Here is an 8,757-nt window from a genome sequence, read left to right as displayed (position 1 = left end):
CACCCCCACCCATCTACTCACCCATCCAGCCCCCATTCACCCATCCGTCCCTCCATCTCTCCTTCTGTCCACCCACTGGTAATGCCGGGATCGTTTTTCCCAGCTTACCTTTTCTTCGCTGTGGCCGTGGTGCCCACTTTAGCCACTGCTCTGTCTGAGATGGGGATTCCCAGCCGGGCTCCTAAAGCCTGCCCGAGCCCTGTGGCAGAACCCATCGGGCTCCACCCGAGCTCTGTGGAAGGTCTATTTCCAATCCTTGCCATTCCTCCCAGCTGAGCTGCCCCCTGGGGCGATGGGCCACCGCGTGGCACCCACAGGCCTGTTCCATCCCCAGGTGGGTCTTTCTCTTCGAGAAGGGCTACCAGACCGCTGACAGTCTCATCAGCTCGGTGTCTGTGAAGCTCAAGGGCCTGGCGGTGACCAATATCTCGGGCCTGGGCCTCCAGGTCTGGGACGTGGCGGATTACGTGTTCCCGGCCCAGGTGAGGGGGATGGGAGGGGCTCTCTTGACCACATTCGGCGGGGCTTTACGGCCCAGTGTGTGCTTGGGGGGGGGGGGGGCGCTCCCGCCTCTTCCCCCAGCCCTGTCTGAGAGGGACACATGGAAGGGGGGGGCCAGGCCTGAGCCCCATCCGGAGCCCAGGTGAGCCCCTCACTGCTCCCTCCTCCCCAGCTGAGGCCTCCCGCCTGCTCCGGGCTTTGGCTGGGGAGTGGAAGAAGGAAAGAGTGAGGGCAGGAGGGGGAGGGGGAGCCCCCAACAGCCCTTTCTCCCTCCTAGGGGGACAGCTCCTTCGTGGTGATGACTAACCTCATTGTGACCGCGGGGCAGGCCCAGGGGCTCTGTGCTGACGTAAGAGCCCCCCACTGCCCCTCAGCGTCCACCGGGGCCCGTTCTTGAATTGGGGCCGCTGCGGGGGAGCCTGCAGATGCCCCGCCCACGGAACAGGAGGCGTGGCCGGGCCGGGGACTTGGGGTCTGCCTCTGCCCCTCACCCCTCTGGGGGCTTCGGGCTCGGGAGTCCAGGGGAGCCGAGTTCCAATCCCTCCTCGGCCTTCCGCAGGGGAGAGGATGCCTGGAGAGGGCTTCTTGGGGCCCGGACGGAGCCCCCACNGAGAGGGCTTCTTGGGGCCCGGACGGAGCCCCCACGGTCCTCCCCCATGGCCGGGCGGGTGGGGGCGGGGCCCCGGAGCCGTTGGGAGTGGCGTGGGGGAGGGGGGAGTTCTCTGGCGCTTGGCTACCCGCAGGGATGGGGGGTTCCCTCCCTCCAGGGCCAGGCTAGGGGGGAGCGGAGGGAGCCCGACCTGCCCTTCCTAACGGGCCGCCCCTCCCTGGGCGCTTCCAGAATCCAGATGGAGGGATTTGCCAGGAGGACGGCGACTGCCCGGCGGGAAAGCCCAAACGCAAAGGCCACGGTAAGGGACGGCGCAGGGCCCGGCCGCCCCTCCATTCTGCCCCCTCCCTCTGTGGAGCGGGGGCTGACGGGCCGCCGCTCTCCCTCCGCGCTCCAGGCATCCGGACCGGCAGCTGCGTGGACTTCAACAGCACGGCCAGGACGTGCGAGATCCAGGGCTGGTGCCCGGTGGAGGTGGACGACCACGTGCCCAAGTAAGGCAGCGCGGGTGGGGCGGGGCCAGCGGCGTCTCGGCCTTTAGCCCTCCGCCCCCTCCCGAAGGATTCCCCCCAGAGAGGAGTTTGGGGGGGCCTGAATTCAAGTTCAGCCTCTTGTTATCTTGGCTGTGGGCTGACTGTGTGACCCCGCCCATCCTGGGGCTGGAGAGTCTGATGTCCTTGGCTTCCGGGGCTCTGCTTGAGCCTCCCAACAAGAGAACCAGGGAGGGCGGGAGCAAGCAGCAATGTTTTCAAATGGTCCTCCCCTCTCCCCTCCCCCTCCCTCTTCCCCTCCCCTCCCTCCGTCCCTGAGATGGCTCCACAGAGGCAAACCCTCCCACCTGGCCAGCTACAGCCCCCCCAGCCAGAAGCGCACCCAGAAACCAACCCAGGCAAAGAGGACCTTCGGCTTCTGCCTTTGTCCCGTCATTGCAGCGGGTCACTCCCTGCTAGGCTTCCGGGGTGTTTCAGTTCCTGCAGCCAAGGTTCTCCGGGTTCTGCTCATTTCACTGGGCATCAGTTCATGGAGCTCTTCCCGGCTCCCTCTGAAATCCTTTCAGCCCCAGAGCATTCCCTCCCACCCACCCCATCACACATCCCAGCTTGTCCCGCCACTCCCCAGTGGAGGGCCGTCTCCTCCTTTTCCAATTTTTTGCCCTACACAAAGAGCAGCTCTAAACCTTTTTGTACAAACGGGTCCTTTCCCATCTATTTTATCTTTTTGGGGAACCGACCCAGCCGCCGTAGGGCTGGATCAAAGGGCAGGCAGCATTCTTTTATAGCCCGTTGGATGGCTGGATCCATTCACAGCTCCACCAACAATGCACCAGTGTCCTGATTTTGTCACATCCTTCCCACATTTCTCACTTATCTTTACTGCCTCTGGGGCCAAGCTGCTAGGTGTGAGGCAGTGCCTCACAACTGTTTACATTTGCACTTTTCCAATCAATAATGAGGTAGAGCATTTTTTTTAATGATAATTGATGGCTTTGATTTCTTCATCTGAAAACAGCTTGTTCCTGTCCTTCCACCATTTGTCAGCTGGGGGAATGACTTGGATTCTTATAAATTGGATCCATTCTCACTATTTGAGGAAATGGAGCCTTCATCAGAGAAACTTGCTGTAAACATTTTCTTTTCCCTGTTTGATGTCTCCCTTCTAATGTTGGTTGCATTGGTTTTGTCTGTCTGATGCTTTTTTATTTTTTACATACTCAGAAGGATCCGTTTTACATCCCATAATGTTCCCTATCTCTTAGGTGGTCGTAACTTCTTCCTTTCTCCTTAGATCTGACCGGTAAGCTAGTCCACCCTCCCCTCCTTTGCTTACAGCATCACCCCTTCTGTCTCGATCATCGGCCCATTTTCACCTTCTTTTGGGAGAAGGGTGGGGTGTTGGTCCACACCTCGTCTCTGCCATCCTGCTTTCCGGTTTTTGTCAGAGGGAGTTCTCGTCCCCAGAGCTGGGGTCTTTGGGCTATCGAGGCCTTTGACTCCTCTGTATTGTACAGCTAACCTAGCCCATGGATCTGCCTTTCTATTTCTTAGCCAGCACCAGATTGTTATGATCATCCCCATTTTACAGCTGAAGAGACTGAGGCAGGCAGCAGTGATTTGAGTGATTTACCCCCACTGGGAAGCATTTCCCCCTCAGCCCTCACCTTAGTCCAGCTGGGCTGTGGCCAGACTGTAGGACAGGAGAGTGGGGGCCGGGCCGGGGACGGGGAGGAAGACCTCAATGGCACAAGTCAGAACAAGCCACAGGAGGGGAGACGTCTCAGGGAGGCAGATTGCAGCTTGATGGCCCAAGAAGCCTCCTGGGAGCCCGCCCGAAGGGAGAGGGGCTGCCTCAAGGTGCGGGGACTTGAGAATGGCATGAGGGCGCATCCCCGGCCCCTCTCAGGGAGCCCGTTTGTGTCTGGGACCTTGGAGGGCAGCAAGAAGGCTCCCAAAGGGGGCGAGTCTCGCCACCTTCCCCATCTCCCCCTTGGGATGGACCTGGCTGGGGTAGGGAGGGGTCTTGGGGCCAGGAGCAGGGACGTGGCGGCTCGACCAGCCACATCAGCTGAGCTTTGGGACCTGCCTGGTCTTTTCTTTTTTGAACCCTCATCTTCTGTCTTAGAATCACTTCTGTGTATTGGCTCCAAGGCAGAAGAGCAGTCAGGGCTGGGTGATGGGGGTCAAGTGACTTGCCCAGGGTCACACAGCTGGGAAGTGTCTGAGGCCACATTTGAACTCAGGACCTCCTGTGTCTAGGCCTGGCTCTCTATCCACTGAGCCACCCAGCTGCCCTCTACCCACTGTCTTAAAGGGCCACAATGCCCAGAGAGAGGCAGCCACGATCTTCCCTGATTCTGGGTTGCTCAGTAGTAACTGTCCCACGGGAGCGTGGGGCCCCGGGGGCCGGCCAGGACAGGGCAGTTGGGCCTGGGCCCAGCCCAGATGGTTTGATGGTGCCTGTCTCGACTTAGAGGCCAGGCAGAGAGGAGGGAGTGAGCCACAGGAGGCTGGCTGGGATCCCAGGCCGCACGGACCATAGAAATGGAAGGAGGGGTCAAGCAGAGGCCGAGCTAGCGGGAGGCAGGCGAGGTTGGGACTCTGGAGTCCGAGTCCAGCAGCCTGAATGCTGGCTCATGGCGGGGGCAGGAGCTCGCGGAGAGCCAGAAGGAGGACTGTGGCCTCCCTGAGCCTCGGCCTCCTCACCTTGAAAACAGAGAGGCTGGCCTCAGTGCCCGGCAGGCCCCTTTGAGCCCTAACTCTGCCCCTGGAAATAGAGGGGTGAGGCGCTCTCCTCCCAGGATTCCCGGGGACCCCGCTGCCCGCTGCTCAGGGCATGGCGGCTCCAGGGTCCCTTCCTGGCCGTGGATGGGTAGTTCTAGGGCTCTGCCATCCACCCTTCCTCTCCCCACACAGCCGGTGGGGACAGCTTGGCCAGGGAGAGAGCTGTGGGGCCCTGGCTTAAGGAGATGGGGGAGACTTGGGCCCGTTTGGAGGCAGCAGGGAAGGGGCCAGGAGCCAGGGGGTCTGCCCAGAGCCCCCTCGCCAGGCTGCCAGCCGCCCTAGGGCATTATGGGCAGCCCTTCTGCCAGTACCAACCATCCGTGCCACAGTTAGTGCCCTCCGATGGATGGAAGTTACCAGGACCCGCTCTCTAGGCATGTGTCCTCTCCCTTCCACTCCCAGAGCCCGAGGGTCAGAGGGGCACCAGAGGGGGGCGAGGCCTGCATTCACGCCCAGCGGGCCTCATCACTAACTGGCAAGGTGCTTACCAGGTGCCTGGCACTGTGCTGAGCAGCCATGTGCTCGGCTCTCTCGGACGCTTCCTGGGCAATCTCCGATCCTCAGTGTTCTTCTCTGTAAAATGGGGACGTGGAGAGTGCGGCTTGTCCAGGGTGGCAGTGCCTGGGGGGGGGGGGGGAAGAGGAGGAGGAGAAACGGGGCAGAGGGAGGAGCTGACGGATAGGCGGGTCTCTTTCAGCCCGGCCCTCCTGAGGGAGGCAGAGACCTTCACCCTCTTCATCAAGAACAGCATCAGCTTCCCCCGGTTCAAAGTCACCAGGTGAATGGAGGAGTTTGCGCCGAGGGTCCTCGGGCTGCACAGAGGCCACCGGCCACCCCCGGAAGCCCCCACGGGCCGGAGCTGTGGGGGGCTGCAGGCACAGGAGCTTCCCTTGCTCCCTGGCTGGCTCGCCTTCCCCCGCTGCTGCTGCTTTCTCCAAGCGGAAGGAAGGAGGCGGCCACCCACTGAGCCAGCCAGGGAGGGCTCTGCTTGCTTTACGTCCTGCAGCGGACAGCCGGGGCGCTGGGGAAGGCTGGCCCTTCCTTCAGTTCTCCTTCCCGCCTCGGGCCTCGGGCACCCGGGGGACTGCAGGGAGGGCCCCCCGGAGGCTTTTCCTCCCCATTCCCAGCCTCTTTTCTCCCTGCAGACAAAACCTGGTGGAGAGAGTGACCAAGCAGTATCTGAAAAGCTGCGTGTACCACAAGAGCACGGACCCCCTGTGCCCCGTCTTTGAGCTGGGCGCCGTCGTGAGAGACTCGGGCCAGAACTTCAGTGCCCTGGCCGTGAAGGTACAGGGAGGCTGGGGAGGGGGCTCGAGTGGGGGCCGGACAGAGACAGAGGCAGCGGCGGCCCAGGCAGAGGGCCACCTCCTCCAGGAAGCCCTCCAGACCACAGTTCTCACTTCCTCCGGAGTCCAGTATCAGCGCCCACCCCCGCCCCCATCCCCATTCTGGGCCTTGCAGGGCTGCTGGCTGTATCAGTTACCCTTTCGTGCAGGAAACCCACCCCCAAGCAGGGCTCTGGCTGCTGAGGGAAGGAGGACCCTGTCCTTCTGGGGCTCCTCAGTTTCCCCAGTTGGACAAAATCACAGAAGCCCCGAGTGGCAGAACTGGGGAGCTGGGAGGGCCTTTGGCCGCCACCAGGTCCAGCCTCCCCGCCAGGAGGAGCTCTGACGAGGGGCAGACAATCGGAGGGTCTCTCGGCTCCAGGCCGGGCCCACAGGGTTCCGGGGGAGGGTTCCGGCCCTTCTCTTATCTGTCTTTGGCCTCCCGTCCCCGAGCCGAGCTGAGCACAGACACAGGGCTAGGCACGCAGCCCAGCCCAGAAGGAGGCCTGGAGGGAAGCCCAGAGCCTGCCGGGGGGCAGCCCACATCCTGCGCAGGGCTTCCCACAGGCTGCTGGGGCGGTTGGCAGCGTCTCACCCTGCTAGCTCGGGGGGGCCAAGAGTGCGGCCTCGCAGGACTCGCACGGCTCTGGGAAGGCAGCCGTCACTGGGCAGCAGTCCCGGCGGCCAGGCTCTCGGGGCTGCCGCAGGCCCTGGAAGCCCGCCGACTCGGCGGCACCATCCTGTCCCTCCTCCTCCCTCCCTCTTCTCGTCCTCTCGGGGTCTCTGCCTCTGCCTTTGGCGTCCCAGACTCGGTTTCCCTCAAGAGGTCCCTCCTGGATCGTCGTGGCCGCCTGGGGGAGAAGGCGCCGATACGGCCATTTCTCGGGTTCTCCCAGCGGCTCATTTGGGTTTTCCACCAGTGAGCGTCCGCCCGGAGCCTCCTCCCTGGGCCGTGACGGAGCCGTCCTGCTCTTGTGGCCCCGGTTCTCGGGCCTCGGCCCCCTTTGCGCCCCGAAGGCCGGGAGACCCTCTGAGGGACTCCTTCAGGGAGACCCTTCCCCGGGGGCGATGGCTTGGCCCAGGACAACGGAGGGGCCGCACTTAGCCCTCCCCTTCTGTTTCACTCTGAATTATTGCCTTGTGCCCGAGAGCTCAGAGGCTGCCTCTGTCCCTCTGCCTCGGCCTCCTCCTTGCGGGCTCTGGGGAGCGCCCAGTGGGCATCCCCGGCCGTTGGGAATGTCCATAGCGGGCACTGCTGGGGGCTTTGTCTGACGGCCAAGGAGGGGGGCTGAAAAACCAGAAGAGTCCTTTGGGTGGGAGGGAGGGGGCGGAAAGGGGGCAGGAAGGAGGCGGGGTGTCCTCCAGCGCCAGCCGCCTCAGTAAACACTTCTTGAGGCCTGCTTTAATGGGCCGGGCCGGACGGGGCACAGGGAGGCCCCTGGGTTCCCCGCATCCTGCTCCCTGGACACAGAGCCAGGGAGGGCAGAGGGTGCCGGGCGGGCGGAACGCTGCCCAGATGAGGGCCGACGGCCCCGGTTGGCAGCACCGGCCCGACGGGGTCTCCCTCGCTTCTCTGGGTGGCTCGGCAGGTGGGGCCGCCCTTAGTCACGATGTGCTTCGGGGGGGCTCCTTGGGGCTCGCCCTGTGGAGGAGGGCGCGGGGGGCTCGGGGGGGGCTCTGGCGTGTGGCCCCCGCGCAGGGCGGCCCCTCAGCAGCCTCCCGGGTTTCCCGGCAGGGCGGAGTGGTCGGGATCACCATCGACTGGAATTGTGACCTGGACTGGGCCGTGCGGCACTGCACGCCCGTCTACGAGTTCCACAGCCTGTACCCGGAAGAGAACAACCTGTCGCCGGGCTTTAACTTCAGGTAGGGCCCGGCCGGACGCTCCGCTTCCCACCCGCCTCGGACCCTTCCCCGCCCCGGGCCTCGGGAGCGCAGCCCGGCTCGGATTCTGAGAGGAGGCCCCGCGAGGAGGCCTCCTGACCGCCTCCCCCCTCAGGTTTGCCCGCTACTACATGGAGAACGGGACCTCCCGCCGGCACCTCTTCAAGGTCTTTGGCATCCGCTTCGACATCCTGGTGAACGGCAAGGTGAGTCCGAGGGCCGGCTCGGGGGACCCGCCGACGGAGAGCTGGAAGGGCCCCTAGAGAGGCTCTCCTCTGAGCCTCCACCCATTTCACAGACGTGGAGACTGAGGCAGGATTCGCACCCAGGTCATGCTAACTCGGGCCAGTTCTCTTCCCTCTTGCCTGGTGTGCTGCAGGCCATCTCTTCTGCAGCAGCCCCTTCTCAGCTCCCCCGTTCCCAGGCACGTGGCGGGGAGGACGGGGGAGGCATCGGTGTCCGCCGGGACTGCCCAGCCTTCCTTGGGCTGGGCCCGGGTCCAATCATCCAAGGCGTGAGGGGGTGGGGAGAGAACTGGAACCATCCGTCGGCCCCAGAGCCGTTCTGAACGTTTTTATACAAGTATTTGACCTGCTTATGGAGTTGGCGACCTGGGTTCGAATCTTGCCTCGGGCAGGTAGGTCCCTTGACTTCCTGACCAAACCTCTCTCCAGCCCTGACTCTGGGCTCGCTCTGCTCCCCTTCCCCCTCCTCCACAGGCCGGCAAATTCGACATCATCCCCACCATGACGACCATCGGGTCCGGGATCGGAATCTTTGGGGTGGTGAGTGCGGAGGGGCAGCGGGGGTGGGAGGAGGGCCGGGGCCAGGGCCCGAAGGTGCCCGCCCGCTGCCCAGGCACCCGGACAGCAGGCCGGGCGCCCCGAGGGCCCCCGAGTCGTGCTTCTTGGGGGGCCCTCCGGCCTCTTCCCAGGGCCCACGTCCTTCTCCTGCCCCTGGATGGGGGCCCCTTCGGCTCAGCCCGGCCTCCAGCCAGGCCACAGAGATGGAAAGGAGCCGGGCCACCTTCAGGGCCCTCCAGCCAGGGGTTCCGCCTGCGCCCGGTGCCCATTCCCTGGGATCTGGGCCCCGGGAGGCTCAGGAGGGGCTGCTGGGAGGAAGGGGCCTGACCTGGGGCTGCAGCCAGGGGGAAGGGGCG

General features: G+C 64.0%; 1 protein-coding gene across 1 annotated transcript; it reads left to right on the top strand.

The window, feature by feature from the left end:
- Positions 1 to 334: 334 nt before the first annotated feature.
- LOC123256043 (P2X purinoceptor 1-like) lies at positions 335 to 8,662 on the top strand (the record flags this gene model as incomplete). Its single annotated transcript, XM_044684737.1, has 9 exons — positions 335 to 482; positions 779 to 850; positions 1,343 to 1,412; positions 1,509 to 1,605; positions 5,087 to 5,167; positions 5,535 to 5,676; positions 7,450 to 7,580; positions 7,714 to 7,804; positions 8,318 to 8,662. Coding segments are annotated over 9 exons (1,177 nt in total), but the record flags the coding sequence as incomplete, so codon positions are not given.
- Positions 8,663 to 8,757: the final 95 nt, after the last annotated feature.

Source organism: Gracilinanus agilis, unplaced genomic scaffold (assembly GCF_016433145.1).
Source record: "Gracilinanus agilis isolate LMUSP501 unplaced genomic scaffold, AgileGrace unplaced_scaffold55637, whole genome shotgun sequence".
Classification (NCBI taxonomy): Eukaryota; Metazoa; Chordata; class Mammalia; order Didelphimorphia; family Didelphidae; genus Gracilinanus; species Gracilinanus agilis.
The sequence above is the reverse complement of the archived record's forward strand: the minus strand, read 5'-3'. Positions and strand labels throughout refer to the sequence as shown.